Consider the following 23,861-nt stretch of genomic DNA (forward strand, 5'->3'; position numbering starts at 1 on the left):
ACCTCTACTTACGACTTCTTCATCAGAGGTCTTTCCGTTCAAGGGAGCCCGAGATTCGTTCTCCCCTCCTGTACAGGTTTTTCAGTCCCTCTTATGCGATTCGTACCGTGAAGAGGTGGCCCCACGTTCTTGGGCGCCAGAAATGTCAAAAGATTTTGTACTCTTAATATATACTGGAAGAATCACGCAGATAAAAATAAGCAAAAAGGTTTATTTTACATACATGGAGACATGCTACAAAGTACATGGTATGTCAGAAGTCTAATTTCTGTACACTTCACATGGGTTTTTATACCCTTCTCTGCACGTACACAGTAGCTGGTTACTAGACAAGGAATTTCAGTCAAGGCTATAAATTCACATACTGGAGCCTTAGATGGTCAGAGGTCAGTCACAAGATAAGTTTGTGCCTGGACCAAGGTAACATCTGTGCATTCCTCTTTGGTCAGCAAATTCTTTACAAGAAAAACAGCTTATTTTAACTTGCTTCTTTGCACGCAATGCACGCAATGCAATTTCACATTTTAACCCTTACTATACATGATACAAAGATGTTGAACACAAAGATTCTTACTACAGTTATTGACAGGGTATATATCAGAACAACAAGTAATTAAAATGTTGAATGCTCTAAAGAGCGAAAATGCCGGACCTCAAAGTGTTTTTTGCGAGATTGCGGTACACTGAAGATTGCAATACTTACTCTTTCCTCACTGTAGTGTGATCTCGGAGTTGGTATATATATATATATATATATATATATATATATATATATATATATATATATATATATATATATATGTTAAGTGATGTTTTTCTGTATCTGTGTGAAGCTATTCATCTGTGTTATTTTCATATTTCCTGTGATTGAAACTATGGTGTTTATTGTAATTAGATGTTTGTTTTTTATTATTTATTATTAAATATATTGTGAGTGTGTGAGTGTGTGAGTGTGTGAGTGTGTGAGTGTGTGAGTGTGTGAGTGTGTGAGTGAGTGTGTGTGTGTGTGTGTGTGTGTGTGTGTGTGTGTGTGTGTGTGTGTGTGTGTCAGCTGTTTGGAGCAGGAACACAGATCACTGGTTTCACAGAGAGGGTGTTGGAGGACTTGGCTTGAACACTTGGCTGAGGACTCACCTCTACAGCTGTATCAGTGAGGAGTCTTATTGGGGGTTTGGAGAGAGATTGAAACCCAGACTCCAGACTGAGAGTGTTCCCTGTGTGCTCTTAAGGGAAATTGTGCTTGATGCAGAGAGCTGCATCTGGAAATACTGTGTGTATCTGTTTTTGTTCCAAGTAAATATCCCTCACCAGTGACGGTGGTGAGGATTTAGGCTCCTTGATTACTGGCCCAGAGGAGGGGCGTCCCAACCTGTACCAAAATTATCCTACAAAAAGTTGTTGTTGCAGGAAACACCGAAGGCCAGGAAGAATCCCTTAGGGAGTACTGTATCAGATGGCTTCAGTAGTCTAGCTAATGTCCACTTAATTTCGAAAGGAACAACATCTTACATTTAGCTGCAGTGATAGACTTGGCAAATACAGATAGGTTGTGATAATTAGGCTGTTTTATGAGCATCTGTCTTGAAATTCTTGAGTTAAAAAAACATGATGGGCCCAAAGGAGGTTTTGGATCTTTTCTATAGGTGACTGAAAGAAAACATGTTGGGTGACTCCTAAGGATATTTTAGTGTTTTATCTGTACACAAACTAACCACTTAATTTTAGAACAGCAAACGCAGTATGTGAGAGATGTAGATAGATAGTGTCTTTGGAGGCAAAGTTGTCGCATGCGCACATGAAAAATGCAAACCAGGTTGTCAGTGTTACACTCAAAACACTCACTACCAACATTAAGGAACACACATAGACCCACATATGTGGAGATACTCGCATGTAATATGCCCAAACCCCCAAGACTTCCTAAAAGCCCCACACACAATCAAAAAAGACAGTGCCTCACACAACACAACTCTGAAAATCATACTAGTCCTGCTTCCTAGCCCATAAGGCAACATACCACACAACCTGACATTCTAGTTATTGGGGATTTCATTGAAAGACATACTGATGTCCCCCTTACCAGGCTAAACAAGGAGGAGATCACAGTGAGCTGTCTGTCTACAGCCAGGATCTGCCAGACCATACATGCACTTAGGTCTTTAAACCACAAGTACCAATATGATATGGTAATTGTGGGTGTAGATGACCTAAGACCTACCTCATTGGACTATATGAAGAGAGACATGATGGAGCTCTCTGAATACGTGTCCCAGGCATGTATGAATCTAGCCTTGAATAGCATCCTGCCTTCACCAGTGATGATGCCACAGTACCAGCAAAAAATAATTTACTTCAACAATTGACTTAATATCTGGTGTCACAAGGAGATCTAATATCTGTCAGCATGGGGAGACATGATCGACAAACCACAATGATTTGCCAGAGATGGTTTGCACTTGTCACCACTTGGCTTCCAGATACTGGCAAATATTTTATCCCATAGTGCCTTTTTTAGGCTGTGTCAAGTTAAACCCTCACAACCACCTAAAGGTACTGCTGCTCAGTGCTAGGAGTTTAAATTAAAAAAAAAACAAAAAAAAAAAAAAAAAAAAAAAAACACTGCACTCACTGGAAGCACTACTCACCCTGGAAAATGCAGACATATGTGCATTCATGCAAACATGGTTCAAAACAGTGGCTAGCACCCTCCTGGCTATCAAAGGCTCCAATGCCTTTCAAACATTCTAATCCCCCTCAGCTCGGGATAAAACAATAATGGGCAAGTACACTGCTAGACTGGTCCAACAATCTGACTTGCTTGAGCTGCACCATTCCCAATTAACTATAGGTGCGACCCCCAATCATATCTTTGCTAGCTACAGATCCCCTAACATGATTATGTAAAAATCACATCTCCTACCTAAACCTACTTGAATCTCTTAACATTCAACCTAACACCATACTTATGGGTGACTTCAACTATCTCTCCATAAACTGAGAAACTTATACGACCCATAATTAATTTGCTCAGTGGTTTTTGGACTTCTTCAATGCAAGCACCGTGGAGCAACTAGTTCGCTCCCCAACTGGAGGTACAAATATCCTAGACCTGGTACTCATGAACATGGGGGGATGCTGCTCTTTCCTGTGCATTAACTCCTCCCTGGTAAGATCTGACCACAAAATGATCTTTTTAGTATTAAAACTAACCTAGACCCCCAGTCAAGCTCCAAACCTGTTAAGGACTTTGCTAAGGCCAATTACGTCAAAGTAACTGACAGCTTATTAAACTTCCAAGCTCTTCTGAACCCAGATGACACTGAGACCTACTGTGTGCTGTACACAAAAACACTGTACAACCACCTTCATAGCTGTATAGAGAAGGCAGTCAAATCTATGATTACTGGTAAAAATAAACCACCATGGTGGATACCCTAACATAAATAGGCTATTCAACAAAAGGAAAAAAAAATCTCTCCAAAGCCAAGAAGGAACAGACAGAACAATGCAAAAAGACACTCAGCAGTCTAAACACAAATTAGAGAGGTGGTCAAATCTGCCAAAGCAAGTTGCAAGGCACAGGTAGCTTCCCAGGTGAAAGATAAACAGAAGTTTTTTTTTTTTTTAATTATGTTCATAACCTCAGAGGAAACTCTCAGCAGTGTGCCAGTTTAATCATGAATGGCAACACTTACACCCAGCCTGAAACTAAAGCAAACCTGCTGGCTAACAAGTTCAGTTCAAATGTCTTCTCCCATCACCTCCTACTACACTGAAAGAAATGCCCACAAATATCCCCTACCTATCATTGGAAGGGAAGAGGTTCTTGCTGTACTCGCTAAAGCCAAAAGCACAGCCTCCATGGGTCCTGACGACATTCCAGGATGCTTCCTCCATGGGTCCTGACAACATTCCAGGATGCTTCTTAAATAAATTAAAACAGGATCTATCAGGGCCATTATAAACCCTCTTTAACTGCAGCCTCTGGACTTACTTTATCATAACATAATGGAGTACTGCAACAGTCTTCCCTCTGCATGGGGTGGGGGGCAGGCAATCAGCTGACCCAGGAAACTACAGGCCCATATTCTTGACCCGTCTTGTCTGCAAGGCCATGGAGAGACTGATCATGGACCTGATCAGTAATGACATAGGATATCTGCAAACACTGGACCAGACCCAATTTGACTTTGTCAAAGGGAGGTCTTACCTGGTCAGTCTGCTGGAGTTTTTTCAAGAAATCACCAGGGCCATGAATGACAGTAAAACAGTGCACACCACTTATCTAGACCTGGCCAAAGCTTTCGACACAGTCCCTCACTCATGGATCATAGATATGGATCATAGATATTGTATTGGGCATAAACCTGTAAATCATTAGGTAGATAGCAGACTGATTCACTGACAGGACACATGTTGTCCAGATAGGTGAATTCACTTCCAATAAGTAACCTGTTATAGGATCAAAGGAAGTTACTAGGCTATTGGTCCTGAGGCCCTTAAAAACCTAGCCAAGAATTTAGCCCATGTTCTGAAAAAGTCAGCACCCAGTACCCCTGTCCAGCAGGGACACAGGTGGAATCCCAGGGGTGTGTATATTCTGTTCCCCATCCAGGGGTGTGTATTTTCTGTTCCCCATCCAGTTATCCAGGTTGCGCTTAAAAAGGGTTAATGAGGTATTCTGCCTGACGTGGAGAAGGGAGTCTGTTCCACAGAAAGGAGAGTCTCTGGGACACACATCTGTCCCGCCAGCAAGTCCTGTTGATGTCAGATACCAGGTTGAGTTCATGTGTGTGGGTTATTCGAGTGGAGCTTGACTTGCTGATATGCAGCAGTCCCCTCAAGGTGGGGTCTGAGATTGCTTTGTCTGCCAGACAGAGGTCTTCTCTGAGGAGTCTGTATGAGACTGAGTAGATGATTTGCTCCCTACAGATAAGGGGAGGGAGGCAGGTGCTGGGGATGTCCTGATTTACTGATGGGGTGGGGACAGAGGAGTGAAGTTTTCACTGAATCTGTCTGCCAGCAGGTTGGCTGTATCCATGGCATTTGTGTATGTGGCGTCCTTAACCACCAGTTCTGAGCAGATCCGAGTGCTTCCTTTGAGATTGCGGACATATACAAAGAAGGCCTTATGATTGTCTTTAGTAGTTGTGGCAAGTTTTGACTCGAAGTTTGCTTTGGAGGATTTCACTAGTGCTCTTAATTGCTTGTTCAGGCTAAGGAGAGATTACTTTTAATTAAGCATCTGCTCCTTGGTCCTGGACAGCAGTTTTTTCCTTTTATTATAGAGTTTATTTATAGCAGATGTCCACCAGATAGGTTTACTTTTCCTTGAGGAGAAAGATTTTGTCCTGTCAGGTATTCCTGATTCCATGCAGGTATGTAGATGCCCGTATAGTACTTTGGTGTAGGTTTGGACATATGTGTCAGTTCCTGTGGAGGGAGAGGGGGCTGTGAAGCTGTTCCTTCAGGAGGCTTTAATCAGCTTTGGAGAAGTTTTTTTGTTTGACCATAGCTGGGGGGAGGGATGGTGACTTTGAAAGTGACTGCTTTGTGGTCAGATCTTACCAAGGAGTACGACACTGTAGGGATGCTGCAATGTTTACACATGTTGGTTAATACCAATTCCAAGATATTATCACCTCTTGTGAGGGTGTCGACCAGCTGGTCCTGGTCAAAGGCATTTGTATTGACTTAGTCAAGGAATCACTGGGCATTTGTGTTTTGTCTCGATTTGTTACTAGTGGTGTCCCACAAGACTCAGTGTTGCGACCTCTCCTGCTTGGTATATACTACTCTGAAGTGAAGGCCAATCTCTGGGGCTTTGGCTCACCAAGTTCACTAATAACTGTAAGCTGAGATTCGTCATCAGTTCACCAAACGATACTGACATCCTACAAATAGGCCTAAAAATGACAACCCAGTGGTGAGGGATCTAGGATCACAGATGGATAGTAACCTAAACTTTGACCCCCAGGTATCTATGGTAGTGAAATCCTTCTCTGTGGATCAACTTATTACTATAGGCATTGCATCAAGGTTAAAGAAAGTCATAGGGCCATTGTACCCTGCCTTCATCAGGCCCATAGTAGAGTACAATGCTCCCTTCCGCATGTTCCTTGCCACACACTTACACCAATTGGAGCCGGCCCCTAGAGGTTTCTCACTAAAAAAATACAAAGTGTAAGACGTGTCTTATGTGGACTGACTAAAGGTTCCTATCCCTTTACTGTGTCTCATACTGTTTCTTGAGAGGTGACTTGTTCCTGACCTACAGGGCTTTCTCTGATCCAGCACTGATGAAAATGTTACATATTCGCAAGAAAAATTATAGAAGGGCTGTGCATTCCTTGGACCTGAATCATATTTGTGACTCCAATAGAACTTTCTGGAAAGAGAGATTCGTATCCCAAAGGCTACCTCATCTATGGAATAAATTTCCCATCTTTGTAAAACAAAGCCCATCCGTCACTCTGTTCAGAAAGAATTTGGAGAAATGGATGGGGAACCATAAATTATTTCCCGGGGCATTGTCCATGTCCATTATGGACAGAGGCAGTCTGTAAACTGCCTCTGGGTTTAAACACCCAAAGACCCACTACCCGAATACTATCCCATCCCATGTCTGGGAAATTAAGATATAATATTGTCATTTCCTGGGTATTATTGGCTAGGCTTGTAGGCTCTTGTGTAGTTAGCCTGATAATAACCTATGAACCCGTTGCTGAGCTAAGGTAATGAAAAGCTTGAATCACATTTGCAAAATAATCAAATTATCTAGTCTTTCTAGTGAAGCATAAGAATGAGGAAGTTTTTAAAGGGAGCTTCTGATAATTTTATTATTGATGTCAGTAGTTGTTTTAGAGTGGGTATCATTAATTTCCCCTTATCTTGGGGCTAAGTGGTATTGTAAGAATCCTAAGTAGAACTGCTTATCATACTGTGATTTTGCTCTGTCTCTGTAAATTGCTGTTATGAGCTGCATAATTTAGTATAACCTTCAGTCCTTTAACTCTGCTTCCAAGCAACATGCTTTAAATCTGAATGTGCAGCCTTGTTTCATTTTAATCAGATGAGCTCATTGGGACAGCTTTGGATAGGGAGTAGCTTTAAATAAGAGGGGAACTGGCTTGAAGTTATGTAATTGGGAACAGATTTTTAGTAAAGGAAATGAAGAGAATGCTAACAGTCCATATACTGATTGAAGGAGAGTCTTAAGAAGTGTTTCTAAGTATTTTGAAATTCTTCTTCATGTGGCATTGGGGACAGGGAGTTAACTTACCAGTATACCGGCACCCGAATGATTCTCCTCTTCTTAAAGAAGATAATGTACAAGTCCTTCTTAATGTGTGGATGGAAAGAAGCTCTGACTGACCGTGTTAAATTTTATATCTGAAGAAGTCAAATCTGGCTGGCGGCCAAAGGTGTGGCAAGGATGTTTTGGGTGTTTATATGAAAGTATTAAGGCATTGTAATTAAGTGGTATTAATATAGCAATAACCCATGCCTGGGTGTGGGTAATGCTGGATTTACCCACGGTTGGTGTGGTTTGGTCACGAGGGCGAAGCCAGAGTGGCCAAACAAAGCCAACCATGGGTAAATCCAGCATTACCCACACCCAGAAGTGGGTTATTGCTATTATACAATGACATTATTTAGGAAAAAAAATAATTATTTTTCTTAAATAATGGCATTGTATAACGCCTCCTTGCTGCCCTTCCACAGCTGCTGGTATTCTGCAGCAGTTCTGATGTACTGCGCATGAGTATGCTTACGCAGTACATCAGAGCTGTGGGTGGAAGCAACGGAGAAAGCAAGATATCTGTTGCTTTTTACAAACTGTCTCGCTATGTTAAAGGAGTTTAACATAGCGAGACAGCTTTAAAAAAAGCAACAGAAGATCTCCATTGCTTTTTTAAAAGCTGTTGCGCTATGTTAAACTCCTTTAACATAGCGAGACAGTGTCTAAACAGCAACGGAGATCTTGCATTCTCCGTTGCTGTAAAAAAAAAAAAAAAAAAAAAGACTTATACTAATGGGAAAAGTCCGGGCAACCAGACCTTTTTCCATTAGTATAAGTCTGATTTACAACATGCATGCTGACCAATCAGCGTGCACGTTTTGGAATATTAATAATGGGGGGTCATTGTATAATTTGTATTTATCACTGGTAGCTAGAAGGATAGACATGGATGAGTCAAACCATTTATGTAGTGATTCTTCATTTAGCTCAAATGAAAAGGGAGAGGAACTAAGCTTATTTTGCTGACCAAAGTACACTGATGTTAGTAGACAAGGGCTGGTGTCAACTACAGCCTTCATACTGAAATGAATGTTGGGGGGAGGAGACATCTGGGTAGTATGTCAAGGGTAAGATTTCCCAATGGGGATTTCACAACACTGTTTCGCTATTTTACCTGAAGATTATACTGTAATTTTTCTCCTGTCTTGTTGCAGGAATAAATCCAGATGGTTATTGGTCATCTACTAGTAAAGATGGCTTTTTGACAGAATGAGACATAATACCTTATAGTCACTGTTTATTTCAAAAATTTTTGTCAGTAGAATTATTTCCAGGCTTTGGGATCACTGCTATAAAGGTCACTTTTTAGGAACACAGAAAATATGAAAATATACTCCACCGTCATAATCTTTAACAATAAGATGTGAACAGTTTTGGGGCAGATTAATGCAGTTTCATTTGAAAACAGTCTATTCTTGGAGCTATTGATCTTTTACCACTTCCCTTTGCTAGATCCAAATAACTGTTTCTTCAGCTACAGAAATATGTTTTGTATCGTTAGTAGGAGTAGGGACTTTTAGCTTCACGAGAAAGTCATGTAATTTTAGAGGACTGGCATCTTAACTCTGGAACACCAGAGGAAGCTGAGGTGTGCCATTTAAGCCCAGCCAAAACATTATTATTTTTCCACTTCACAAATTGGTGCTTATTGGGTGCCTCAGATATGCCCCTGTGTGGTGCATTGCTTACTTGTGGAGCCTTTTGGCTGGCCAGAGGTCTGCATGCCGTTTAGTCACTCTCAAAATGTGACTGTTAAAATGTCTGCTGCTTATCTTATGGGGATCTGCCCTTAAATATTTGCTGTATTTTGATGGTTTGTAATGGTAGTAGTAAGATTATTAGATAATAACTAAAGATTTGTCTCCAACAAAAACATCTTGTGAAGGCTAAGCTCCAGATTTGACTTGCATCTACCATACTTGAAAGAAGTTGTAAACCAGAAAGCATATTTTTTTCTGTGTGTTTTTCTCCCCCTTTGCCTGGCAGTTGTTACTCTTCCTGCTGACGATCTTGAGCAGTGCTTTCCTTTCATGCATGGGGGGGACTCCACAGCTTAAGAATGAGAATTGACTGGAGGTGGCATCAGGAGTGGAAGATTTTGTGCCTTCACTTGCATGTCCAAATGCAGCAGATGAGAACATTTCTGTTTTTAGGCCCTAACCCCCATGGTGGCTACCATGAGCTCTTGTGTCACCCCAAGAACTTACAGTGCCTTCTCTTGAGTGTTCATGCTCACACCCTTACATTCATTAATAGCTTCTATTAATGGTTTAGTAGTGCCAAACCCATGTTCCTAGTCTGCTCTGAATTTTCAGTGCCGACATGCCTTTGATTTTGGGAGCGGGCAGATGAGTAGAACTACTACTCCCCCCTGGATGAATTAGCTAATGTTGACCACTCTGTTCCACCCTTTTTTCCAGCTTTTCCAGACCCCAAAAATTTCTAGTTTAATGTAAGTCCTTTAGGCTAGTAAATGCTTTATCTGTCTTTGCCACAGAGCCAAGCAGAAACAGATTTTTGATACAGACACCAATAGGAGTTGCTCTTTACCTAGTAGATAATGTTTGTTTGTTGAACTCTAGTTTTGCACAGAAATGGGTCTTGCAGTGGTCACAGTTCATGGTTTAGCTGTAAGGGATATGTCCGTTAGACAACAGCTAGGTTCACAGAGACTTTTCCCGTCTGTGAACTTAGAAATGTAAGGGTCATTGCCCAGAATGGATATTCCCACATTTGTTAGCAGACGCAGATGACGTACTAGTATAAGCTGCATTTGAATGACCCATATCTTTGTCTGCTCTGAATGAAAACAGACGTTATTTCTGAAGTCAAAAGAGCTACTTCCTTCTACTCCATTTAAGCATTTTATGTATGAAATCAAATCCGTTTGTATCAAAGATTACAAGGAAAAAAATTTACTGCCATTTAAAGCAACTACAGGAAAGGAGCTGCGGTGTTACTGAAGGCTCATAATATATCCAGACATTCACAAACAGAAGAGTGACACTAAAGACTTAAAGGCATTTAACATCTTATTGATTACTGATGACACGTGGGTGCAGTGTATAAAGTCAAAGCTTCCAGATGTTTCCAAGCTTCCAGATGTTTTCTGTTTTTAATTTCTCCAAATCTTTTGGGTTTCTAATACCATGACAGGAAAGGGCCCCCATTCCTAAGTCAAAGTACGTTTAAAGTTCATGAAATTAGTATTGTTTCACTCTTTGATGTTACCTAGTCGTGCTCTTCCCAGCACCCACAATGTGCCCAGTTATGACTCCTTTTGCAATTCGTATGGAGTTACATGTATTGGTAGCATATCTAAATACGATTGCAAACTCTTTTTTATAAGACCGGTTGCTCCTACTGCTAATAGAACTGTCTGGGTATTCCTCCACAATGATCTCGTTTCTGCCTGCAAATCCTGATATTTTATGCCTTTGTCTCTTTGTACGCAAGACACTGTAGTCACTGGGTGTGGCAATTTCAATGATCAATGCTATTTTTGTCTTCTTTTCTTGGACCACTATATCTGGTTTTCTAGCATGTATCTTTTGAACTGTTGGTAATGGATGATCCCATGTGATGTAGTGGCTCATTTTTCCAGTGTTTTTCAGTCACTTCAGTACCATAATGTTTGCACAATCCCCAGTGCAACAGTCTTGCCACATTATTATGCCTTTCAGTATATAGTCCTTCTGCCATTAGTATGTCACAACAGCAACGAGGTGTGCAACTGTTTCCAATTCGATTTTACAAAACATTTGTCTGTTTCTTCCACATGTTCGATGGACTTTGTAAACAAACGTGTACACAGCTCACTATCTTGGGCCACCAATATTAACCTTTCATCTCTTGGTTTGAATTCACCTCTCCTTAACCATTCCTGCATTCGTTTCTGATCAGCATGAGGTTCTTCCAGAAGTTTTCTGTACTTGCAACTATATTTATGCATTTTCCACATTTCTTGCCTTTTCCTCTGCTCTTTCACCTTATATTCTTTCTTTTGTTTTTTTAGCACATTCAGTTACTGCCTGACTTCTAATTCTGGTTTTATTTCCATTCCTGCTTGACGCCGATATGCTTCTGTTAGATTAAGCAGAGAAGTCATCTTAGATTTATTCTCCTTATGTTTCAAAACTTTCACTTCGTTTGGCTCTTGAGGTCAGCAGGTATGTGTGGAGTCCCATGATTGCAGATCTGTACATGTAATCAATTTCAAGGAGGCCCATCCCTCCTTCGGAATGGGGAATATATAATCTTGGGATGCACTGATTTTTATAAATCATTTGGTGAACATGAAGCACCCGTTTTGTTTTCCTATTTAATCTGTCCAACACATTTTGGGGCCAGTCAATCACTCCAAAACTGTAAGTTAGGACAGGAAGAGCAAATTGGTTTATAGCTTGGAATTTGTTCCTAGATGTCAGCGCTGTTTTCAGGATTAATTTAAGTCTTCTGAAGTATTCTTTGCTAAGTTTTATTCACATTTGTTCTTGTTTTATTGTTGATCCTTCATCAGTTCCCAAATATTTATACACTCCTCCTTGCTCAAGTTCTTTTATGTCGCATTCTTGTCCCAAACTGATGTTTTCCTGGTGTTGCAGTTTCCCCTGCTATAAAGGTTGCTTTTGCACATTTATCAAGACCAAATGACATTCTTATATCATCTGAAAAAGTTTTTGACAGCTTGCAGTTGTGCTTTCAGTTCCTCATCTGATGAGCTATACAGTTTTAAATCATCGGCAACGAGAAGATGAGAAGTCCTTACACTTTGTTGTTTTCTAGGAGCCAAATTATAGCCATGGCCTAAGCTATTAAGTAGACAGCTTAATGGGTTAAGGGCAAGGCAGAGTAGCAGTACTGACAGAGTCACCCTGGAATATCCCCCTTTGAATTTTTATCCCTGGGATAATAATTTGCCCTTTATCATGGCTTAATTGCAAAGTGGTTTGCCACTGTTCCATGGTCACTGTAATGTAGCTGATCAGTGTAGGGTATCTTACACATTTTTAAGCAGACTCTTGTCCGTGAATGTGGGGTACTATCAAATGCTTTTTTGTAGTCAATCCATGCCATAATTAGATTCTTCCCCTTTTTACAGTTCTCTACTGTGACTTTATTTAACAAAAAATGATCCTTTGTTCCATATGACTTTCGTTTATTGCCCTTTTTTTCTACTGCCATAATTGAGTTTTCTTCTAAATTACTATAAACTCTGTCGGCGTCAATTCCCATGTATAGTTTATACGTTGTTGGAAGGCAAGTTATTGGTCTGTAATTTTTAGGTTAGCTTGCAGGTTCACTCTTAAGTAGGAGCATTTTTTTTTTCTTGTTGTTAACCAGGTTGGTGTCTGTTCGGGGTGCGCATATATATAGTTCTTAATCGTGGCAAAATTTCTGTGCAAAGATGTTAATACTTTCAGACAAAAGTTAGGTACTGCATCTGGGCCTGGGGTTTTCCAATTAGAGGCTTTTCTTAACTTTGTTTCAATCTCTCTGGCTGTTACTTCATCCTATTTCATATCCTGTACCTTTAAACCTCTTATTCTTCCTTTAACTTCTTCTATCCATTTAGCATTTTTATGTTCCACAGGATCTTCATAGATAACTCTCCAAAATGTATCTATTTCCTCTTTTTTTTTGGCAGTCTTTCAATTCCTTTTACCTTATTTCCCAATTCTCTGTAAAACTTTTTTGGGTCATCAGTAAATTGCTTATTTTGTACTTTTCCTTTATGTTTATCTTCGTAGCTTCTAAGTTTTTCCGCCTGTGTTGAAATTTTTAGTTTGTTATTTGCGATAGTGCATGATAGATCCTGGTCTGTTCTAGTACTGTGCATTGCTTTTATCACAGCTATCTTTCTTATTTTTGCTGATCTGTTCCCTCTTCTATAGTCTTCTAACAATGACACTTCTTGTCTTAACTGCTTTATAGTTTTCTCTATTTGATATTTCCATGATGGTATTCGATTTCTCCCCTTCCTTTCCCTCACTACCTTGTTTTCTTGTGGTAGAACTTTATCAGTTATTAATTTAGCCGCACAGTAACATATACTGTTTACTTCTGTTATATCACATGGATCTGTATGGACAGTCCTAATTACTGTGTTCATTTGTTTTATCAGACTTCTGACTTTTTGGGTTTTGTTAAACTTCTGCAGTCTATTTCTTTAATTGAGCTTGATATATATTGGTCTATTAAATCAAGCAACTCTGCTTTTAGCTCATTTTCTTTCAAACTGAAGGCACATCCCTTGTTTTCCAATTCCTGTGGGCATTCTATAGAAGGTTTTATAGCATCTTCCTGTGGCACATTTTCTTCAATTTCATCCTGTGCCATCCGTTGCTCTATCATATGGGAACTCACTGGCCTATCACTCCTCAATATTGACTGCATCAGAGTTTCCTGTTCCTTCCCTTGCTGTCTAGCTTCAAGTGAACATTTATACTGGTTTCCTGTGGAAGACTCCAAATTATCTTCAAATGGCACCTGACCAATTGCTTCCTGTTCCACTAGTTTCCCCTTAATTTGGATATCCATTACTCTATCCTGTTGTGGTGCTTTCTGAATTAGATTTTCTACACTGAATCCTTCACTTTGCAGGTGTTCCATAACCTCAGTTTCTATTTATTTAACTTCTCCATTATAAATCTGCTTTTTTACTTTTCCTCTTTGTCTTCTTATTTTTTGTATTGTAAAGTTTTATGTCCGGTTCCTTTGCCTGTGTTTCTCCTCAAATATCTTTGGTGATGCTGTTTTTGTATTGGTTAGTTTTGCTTTCTCCTTTGCATAAATATTACACCATATTAAATCTCTTTTTCTTTCCCATGTCTACATTTCTTCTTCAGATGTTTCCTGATCTTCCTACTTTAGGGACTCACTCCATCCTGCTGTGATGTAACCTGTGTTAGATCTTCTACATCAAATCTCTCACTTCGCAGGCACTACATAACTTCAACTTCTATTTTTTTAACTTCTGCTTTACTAATCTTTTCTATGTTCCATCTTTGTGATATTATTCTGCAGTATGAGCAGTCTGATGACATTTTTGGCACAAGATTGACAGAGTATTGTATCTTGGCTATCTATATAATGTACCTCTAGATAGTGACTCTGTTAGAGAGAAAAAGGTCAGTGGTGATGTATTTGAATATTACGACCTGTCCAATGTAGTCTCATCTCATCTCTGTTTCTCATTTACTAAACTGTTTTTCCTGTTGAGATGCTTGTGATGCTTATGTTTCCTGCTGTTTTTGATTAAATGTGTAGGCTTTTGAACCATGCTTGCTGTTTGTGCTTTGCTTGCTTGATTATTGATTTTGTTTCTTTGTTGTAAGCAATGTGTGATGTCTTTTGAAGTAATCGCTTATAAGGAAGTTGTTACTCGCACTTCAGAATGGCTGATGTGCTTCACAGATGGCTTGCAACTCTCTGTGTGCAGCTCATTTTGTAGTTTCAAAAAACTAGTTGATTTTAGAAGTGACTTAGCTATGTGGACTGTTGACGTTGTTCCTCACATAAAGATACAGTGTTGGTGTACAGAATTTGTCAGTAGATTCAAGACATCAATGCAGATTATCTTGGAACATGCTTCTTTAGCAGGTGATTTGAGCACATATTATAAACTGGTTGTTTTTATTTTAGTTTAGTGTTTGGTTCGTTGATTTACAACTGTTTACAGGTGCTGTTTTTCAAATTGTGATCTACCATTCTACAAACTAGCTCACTATACCTTTATTTAGAGTTCTAGATTTTAATACTTTTCTGGCTTCAACATTTAAATAGATAAGGCAAGTTATACATACGTGCAGTCCTTTGCATTTTTTGTAACAGTGAGGTTAAGAAGGCTGACTGGTAATTCAGTTCTCTGCGTGTCTCTGGAATCTGAACAGAAATGGGGCCTGATTCCAAAAGACTTGCTGTCTGTGTAAGTGACTTACTCCGATGTAAGGCCTGTCTATAAACCAGACTTGTGGGCGAACGAGATTCCAAAACACTTGTCCTTGGTGTAAGTGACTTGGAGGTATTAGGGTAAGAGTAAGATTGACCAACTAGATTTCCTTTTAGTCTTCTGTCCATAACCATTTTAGTAGGTGAAAGTAGATTAGTGTGAATTAATTTTAATAATTGACTAAAGGTCTGGCTACTCTTATTTCAACTGTCAGTCACACTTTTATTCTTTGAAAGCAGTGGTGCAAACAGTATCATTGGTGCTTCACAGCGTGAGATTTTCTGGTTCATTTCCCAGCCAAAGTGCCTTCTTTGTGAAGTCAGTATGTTGTCCCTGTATCCATGTGTTTTTTCCCACATATGGTGAAGTAGCATTTTCCAAACTGAAACGTGTGAGAGAAGAGTGCAACTGTGTGGGGATGAGTCCATCTGTGATAGACTGATGCCCTGTCCAGAACAAATATTTCATTGTCTAGTAGGTTTTTCCCCAGTATTGTATTCATAATGAAAACTGTCCTTATCTTTTCAGTTGTTACACCGAGAGTTGACATTATTGTGGCATGCACATCTGCCATTTGAGGAAATGTCCGTAATGGTAAGAAACATTAAAAAAAATCAAGAGAGCAAGCATAAGACTCTTAACTGTAGTCTGCAATCCATGAGGCTGGTGCACAGAATAATTGCTATATGCCACAACTCTATGCAGTTTACCAAAGCATGATATATACAGATTGAATGGAATAGAGCAGCTGCATACCACTATAACCTGCAGTACAGAGCAGTAATCATACCTCTCAACTTCTTGGAGCAAGAAGTCTGGGATAGGGAGAAATTTTAAATATTGCTCTTATAAACCTCTAGAATTGCTAGAATAACAGGATTTGTATTAAACTACATTTTCTGAATTATATGAAGTCTGAAAATCAAATATATGTCATTATTCAGTGACTTCAGTCCCTAGTGATTTGCCAGAAAACCACAACATTTATGAGGAACAGACCAAAAGTATAAGGCAAAAATCTGGACATTCTGAGAAAATGTGGACAGCCAACCTAGTACATACCTATGAAATAATGTGTTTGTAATGATTCACGATATGAAAAGCTGAACATCAGTGTACACAGCCTGAATCATATCCTAGTGCATTGACAGGTACATTCGAATACACAAAAATTATTCCAGACGCACAGGAGTGAGGTGATGAAGTGATATTTTGCATTATAGAACATGGCCGTATAACATCATGTCCAGTGTGCAGTCTTAAAACGGGAAAAAAGAATGCAGCTGCTGCTTCAGGCACCATTATTTGAAAACACAAAAGTACAGAAGCACTGACACATACACACTAATATGCTAGTCACTGTAATCATCGCACTTCCTTGTTCCTGCGATAAGGAGGGATCTTGCTCCTTTCTCAGCTCCGTCATCCAAAATGACATGCAGATGAATGCTGACTTAACATACACACACACACACGTGCATGTGTGCAGTCACAATGAACCTTCTTGGATTACTTTTCACATGCATGTGTTTTTTTTTCTCCTCCTCTGTGACTTGCATGTCTGCAGCTTTGCATTAGCAACACCACTGACCTGTAGCAAGACCATAATTTGGCTACTGCACCATTTGTGGATAATAGACAAGGTGCATGCACAACAAGAGCACAGTGTGCACTAAGTGTAATAAACTGTAAAATGCACTGCACTGTGTTTTGTGTGTGTGTGTGTGTGTGTGTGTGTGTGTGTGTGTGTGTGTGTGTGATGTACTTTATTTTCTTTACCCCAGCTCGATGACCGTTGTTGATATGAAGGTTCCCTCCTTGTTTAATTTTCAAATCAATTAAAAGAAATAACATTATATAAGAAATGTCCATTTCAATCTAAACACCCGGATAAGCATCTTTAGTAGTTGAAAGCTCAATTTGTGTCTATTTTATTATTTGATAGTGTTTTTCTTTGTGGTGCTGGAAACTACATCGGTTTATTCTAATTTTCAAAATCAATCTTCTCTGCCATGCTTAGATTTCCATCCTGTCTGCTCCCTACATGTTTATTTCCACCCTAATGCTTAAAATTTAGATTCCAGAATCCTTACAGCTGTTTTTGTATAATATTAGAATGCGCTGGCTCCCGGCTTTGTACCCTTAACTTCTCAGTTCGTAGTTTATATAAAAATGAGTGTTCTGTTTACTGTAGGAATATATGAGAAAAAAAATCAGGAATATATGGTATAGTGAGCCTACTTTGTATACTGTATATTTATTTCCCTGAGTAGCACAGAAATTGTCCATTGTCAAGAGTGCATTTCTGTTCATGAATCACTCTTATGACTGTATGATGTAGAAGAAAGGCTTTGCCGTTTGCCTTGTTGCACAGTTGACCATTTCTTTGAATTCCATTCAGCATAAATTGAGGTTTTCACAAATTCAATGAAACAGAAGTAGGAATTTTCCTTTGCTTTTGAAATGTAGTATATCTGCTGACTTCCTTCTTCTGTTTATCAGGGTGTATGTTCAACTACCCGATGTAACTTATTGAGAAGACTTTCATGGTACTGAGTTTTTTTTTATTTTTCCTTCATTTACCAGGTAAGCAAACTCATTTGCTGATCCGTTTCAAGTCATGATCGAAACAATAATTGAACTGTCATCAGCACTCTTTGTAGATCTTTCTAAAGCCTTTGATATGGTCAACCATAAACTTCTACTCCACCTTCTAAAGTCCCTATCACTTGATAAATCCGCCTTGAACTGGTTCACATCCTACCTGGATAATCATAAACAAGCAGTTCTCTGGCAAAATCATCTTTCTGAACTTCTACCTACTTCCCTAGGTGTCCCACAGGGCTCTATCTTAGGCCCACTTTTATTCTCCATTTTCATCAATGACCTTCATCTCTCTATCCCCTTCTCTACCTGCATTCAGTACGCCGACGACTCCACAATTATTTGCTCAGCAAAATCCCAAACTGACCTACAGTCTCTCACACAAAAATCCTTCACCACAATAGAAAAATGGTTCTCTAACCATTGTCTTCTCCTCAACCCTAAAAAAACCAAATTATTGCTGTTTACACACTCACACACATCTCCCCCTCTTCATTTTACACTTCAATCCAACAATGGTACCATAATTTCTCCTGATACCACCACCAAACTCCTAGGAATCACAATAGATAATCAACTTAAATTTAACACTCACATTAACACTATAATAAAATCTACCAACAAAAAACTCGGATCTCTATATAGAATTAAACAATTTCTATCACCACTAGCCAGATCTACAATAGCAAGAACTCACTTACTCTCTACCCTATTATATGCCTCCCCCATCTATACTAACCTGTCCCAATATAATCATAACAAACTAGCTAAATCTTATAATAACATTGCCAGATTCGCCACTAACTCACCATATAGGACTCATCACTGTCAAAACCTAAAACAACTAGGCTGGCTTGAATTAGCTCACCTCCTACAATTTAACCAACTTATTATTGCCCATAAAGTCCTTTATCAACCTAACAATACCCCAACTCTCTCTACCCTCATAATGCCATACCATAACCTGAAAAATTACGCCCAACTAAAAAAATGCAGATGCAAACTTCTTTATCTAATAATTCTGCAGGCGACTCTCTTTTTTCTAACTTTGTTGGTAAAATATGGAACCTCCTACCAATTGACCTAACAGCTCTTACATCTCTTCCATTATTCAAAACTAACCTTAAACATTTCCTCTCCAACCACTGGTTATGCTCTTGCAATAACCCTGACTAATCTGCTTTTTCATTTCCTTGTCCTCTGCTCTACCATGCCTCCCTAAAATTTTTCTCTGTTAAAATTTATCCTTATATCATAATTACTCTCTGACCTTTCTACTCTGTCCAGCTCTACCTATCCCATCTAACCACCAATCCTGTTTTCCTAATACTATCTTATCCTGTACATGTCCTTAGTAACCTTATATCCCCATCTTTTCTTGATTTACTTACTTATTGTTTTTTTTTTGTGGGAAAATAGTCCAATCATTTTTTTTTACTATGTACAAATCTTGTTCTTGAAACATTTTGTTATACTTTATTGTATTGTTGTTTTTAAATTACTTGTAACATTAAATGTTTTGAAAACTTGGAGCTTTTCTCCTCGGGCCTCCACTGAAAATGGACATGTATCCAGTTGGACTAGCCCGGTTAACAAATGTAAAATAAAATACATAAATAAATAAAATAAATAAATGATCTGAGTATGATATTCATGGAATTTTAATACTGTTTTCATGGAGTACAGCTGGTTTACAATTCCTAACTCACTACAACCTACAGTTAACCTGTACACTAAGTTTAGCTCTTCTAGATGAAAACACTGAGTTCAGTATCTTTGCAGTGTGATAAACTTTTAGAAATGAACTGGTAAACTCTAAGCATCACTGGATGTTTAGTTCTGTATGATTTAGTTTGTGCAGTTATCATATGAGAAATATCCTGCGTCTTCATCTTTTCTGCTGCAGAAATAGTATATTACTCTGTGGCAGCCTGCTTAACATGCATGCTTTTTTATCAGACATGTGAATGGAGTAGACTCAAATTCCTGTTTTCAGGGGTGACCCAGGAGATCTGTCAGTTTAAATAATTTGCTCTGTAGCACACAGGAAGCAAATGGATACCAAAGAACTCAAATGCAGGACTATAGGATGATGCACATTTTCAGCTGTTGATGTCATCTTGTTAAAAAACAAAATGTGTGGTTTGCAATCTGTTCGAATCAGGCCCTCAGATGAAATGTTAGGCCAAAGTCCCAGCTCCTTGAGTTGGTGGTCGCTCAGGTGGTTGTAAAATTTTCCATAGCACTTATTGAAAAAAAGAATAGGCAAGTTCTCCTGTGCCCTGGTCAACTTTCCCCTACTCAGTGTGAATACTGTCTTGAGCCTCCCCTGAAAAGATACTGTTGGCTTAGTGGAACGTACCTAGTAAACAAAGTATATATATAAATAAATAAATAGTAAATTTGTACTCAGAAATATAATTATGGAATTCCTTTGTTGCAGAAATCATCTCAAGGCCTTCTTTGCCTTACTGACCTTTCTGCGGGTGTTAGGGTCTACATACAAAATCAGTAGTTTTACCTGATTTGTCTTCATTTCACATTATACTGCTCTACACCGGCAACATAGGGAGCTGTATAACGCAACAGTGTCAGTGTTTTGTTACCACCATAATGTACACGGAGATGGGTGCAAATGCATAGTAGATTTGGAAATGATCTTTAATGCTCTTCATGCGAAAAAAAAAATGTGGGCTGAAATATTTATATTTATTCCCTCAACCTCCAAAGCCTAATTGTGTGGCTCTGAAAGTCACATAACCAGACAATGCTGAGTCTGAAAAATGTATATGGAGATACTCCGGAAAACAAATACAAAACTGCAGAATGATGCACTTTTATACTACTGTGTTTGTATGCATAAAGGGATAGGCAATGAAGTCCAGTGCACTGTGCATACCCTTAAAAATGTCTGTCTTCACTAAGGCAGCCGTGTACTGTTCTCTAAGCGACTGTCAGATGCAGGATATTTGGTTACTATCAGTTGACTAGCTGTTCTTTCTTAGCATGTTTCTCCGGTGATTGCTTTCTCTCTAGCAGTGTGCACCTACTTTTTCCCTTCATCACATGTGCATTTGGAAGTTTATAATTAATAGGCTGTGTCATCAAGTACTGTGATTATGTCACCCATTGGGTCTCCGTTTGTGACAAAGCATTCTATTGTGACAGCCTGGTTTACAGGCGTTCAGTACTCTTTTTTTACATTCCTGTATCTTTGAAGTACTACAAGCAATGCCTTTGTTTCATCCCTAGTAGAAAACTGTAAATATAGATCACAGAAATGGAACTTGAGTTCTTGTCCAAAGTGGCCCCCACTAGTCTGTCTGTGATGCATGCAAAGGAAAAGAACATGAATTCCTGTCCAAAGTGGCCCCTACTCTTGTGTTTGTGATCCATGCACCTTAACTGTCTGAAGTCACAGAATGGCAACATTCATTCCTGTCGAAAGTGGTCATCGCTGCAATCCATGCAACTTAACTGTCCCAAATCACAGCAGGGGAACATGCATTCTGTTCAAAGTAGTCTTCACTTGCCTCCTGTCATAATTTTAATAATAAATGAATGGTTGTATTTGTAGTAATGAATGAATGATTGTATTTGTAGTAATAGATGAATGGTTGTATTTGTAGTTATTAGTCTGCTATTCAGTATGATGGATTGTACAGGTGCTGTGAAGATGGAGTGCTTACTCATTTGGCTGTGATCAGTGCCTGTTAATTTTGTAGAGACACTGTTGGTAGTTATTGCATGCAATTATTTCCTTAATAAACTCAGATTCTCTTGTTTTAATACTTGACAGGACACAGTTGAAGATATCCATTCGATTGACAGCTGTGAGTATATTTGGGAAGCAGGAGTTGGATTTGCCCATTCTCCTCCAATCAACTATATACACGACCTAAACCGGTGAGCTGCCATACTGAAAATACTCAGTCCCAGCTAGAGAAGCAACCTAGGAACTAGTTATGACCTCATGACATTACAGTTGCTGCGTGTAAGCTTGTGTGCATTTTTGTGTGAATCTGTGGAAAATGTGCAGTTTGAAATTGTGTTCTCTAAGGAAAAATGCCCTTGATTAATTTTTTGTCTGATTATTGGTAAAATTAATTTTGAAATGTTACCTTGTGAGAAAAAAAAATACTTCTACTTACATCTTCAGAAATATTTTCAGGCAGTTGTCCCAAGAAATGCTTCAGACTGAATGGATAAAGTGAGTGATCATTTTAGAGTGAATATAAAATGATTGAAAAAAGTTATATATACCAAACCTAAGACCACAAAGCAGCAGGGTAAGGGTAAATTCCCAGACCATGCTTCAACTCAAATCTTACACAGAAAGCAGCTGGCAGGTTCGAAAACAAGCAAAAAAGAACTTTAACTCTTGCAGACGCAATATCCTTATGAGGACAACAAATCAACATGATTTTTCAACTGCAACATTACTCAGTTATACTTGCAGCCAGAAAATGTAGTCACAGATGTATTGTATACTAAGTGAGGTTCTTAAAAAGTGTAGTTCATTTAAGCAATGACAACTGTGTACCTTGACTGGTAATTTTACAGTTGAACCTTCAGTTATATTATAACTTAGTGAGCCTGAGTATAGATGCTACTAGAGAGAAGTATTGTTGTAGTAACAGATTCACAACAGAGTTCTTAAAATATAATATTTAATATATACTATAATGTATAGTATTTAAACAATGACAACAGTTGATGTGATTTCTTCATTATGTAGTCATTTATAATCTCTTTGTCTCAGGGTGTGACTTTGGAAGGGTCTTTTATCTGCTGGTATAAAAATATTACATTTGAGTCGAACCCCTGCTTATCTTGCTGAGCTTCATTTGTGCCTGATGGAGAATACTTCTTAATCTGAATTACAGAGCTACATAAGTATATTTTTCGCACTTTAATTGTTCAGTGTTTCTTATCAGCACTGCACTGGTTGTATTTATTTTGCTTATCAGTACTGCATTGTTTTTTATTTATTTGTGTAACAGTTCTGCACTAGATGTTCATCGTGTTACCCTGCTGCAGTCATCACACTTGGGTTATCCTGTCGTCAGGCGGTCCCGCAGTCGGCCTGAATTCCAAAGTCTTGGTCCGGCGTTGGTTGCTGTCGCTTCTTCCCTGACGTCAGTGCGCCAGGGGTATATAAGAGGCATCCGATGCCATTTTCTTCAGTCTTTCTTGCCACGCGGTGCCCGAAGTAGAAGCAGTTCGCAAGTGCCGGTCGGCCGTCACCTGAGATTTTCGAATCGAATTTCAGTCCGAAGTCTTCAAAGCTAAGTACCCCGTTGGGGAACCTTTTCTTGCCTCAGTCCGATGTCAGAAAAAGTTAACAATTGCATTTCTTGTGGGAAGCAAATACCTCATAAGGACTTTCATTCTTATTGTATACCTTGCCTAGGCCCAGACCACGACGTCACGGGTTGTCGGTTTTGTGCTAGGTTCAATAAGCGAACGATAAAGCGATGCTTTGATTTCACACGACACTACTTCGGTAGGAAATTTAATTACACTATGCCGTCTGAGCAACTGACTACCTGCGTGCATAAAAAAACGCAAAGACAAAGACAGGCAGCCTAGATCCAAGCCAGACTCCAAGGCCTCTGCTGGGCTGGTTGCCGGTTCTCCGGTTTTCAGCGAGGCGCCTACGCAGCTCCTGACGACTGCAGAATTGGAACCCCAGACCGCTTCGGATTCTCAAGCAGAGAGTTCTAGGCCGACGCAGCCATTTCCTTTAGGCCCTACCGACATCATTGCAGAAGGAGAAGCCGGTGCTGCGGAAACACCTTCGGTTACAGAAGGTGTCTTTAGACCAACTACTCTCAATATTAAATCTTATGCTAAGCTTAAGACTTTTCTAAAACCAAAAAAGACTGCACATCAGTCTGCAGTTCAAGGCCCCATGCCTAAAAACCAGATACTTAAAATGGCTGAAGATTTGATTTCTTTAATCCGGGGTTCCCAACCCCCCCCAGACAAAAGGCCTAGACA

At 39.2% G+C, this 23,861-nt stretch overlaps 1 protein-coding gene across 1 annotated transcript in view; it reads left to right on the plus strand.

The window, feature by feature from the left end:
* Window positions 1–23,861, plus strand: part of HID1 (HID1 domain containing) — a 1,473,500-nt gene that overhangs the window by 665,570 nt on the left and 784,069 nt on the right. Inside the window, exon 5 of the mRNA XM_044090525.1 lies at window positions 21,658–21,764. Coding sequence (XP_043946460.1) covers window positions 21,658–21,764 — 107 coding nt within the window. The remainder of the gene's footprint in view (window positions 1–21,657; window positions 21,765–23,861) is intronic.

This window comes from Protopterus annectens, chromosome 12.part0 (assembly GCF_019279795.1).
Source record: "Protopterus annectens isolate FY-2018-M chromosome 12.part0, PAN1.0, whole genome shotgun sequence".
Lineage (NCBI taxonomy): Eukaryota > Metazoa > Chordata > Ceratodontiformes > Protopteridae > Protopterus > Protopterus annectens.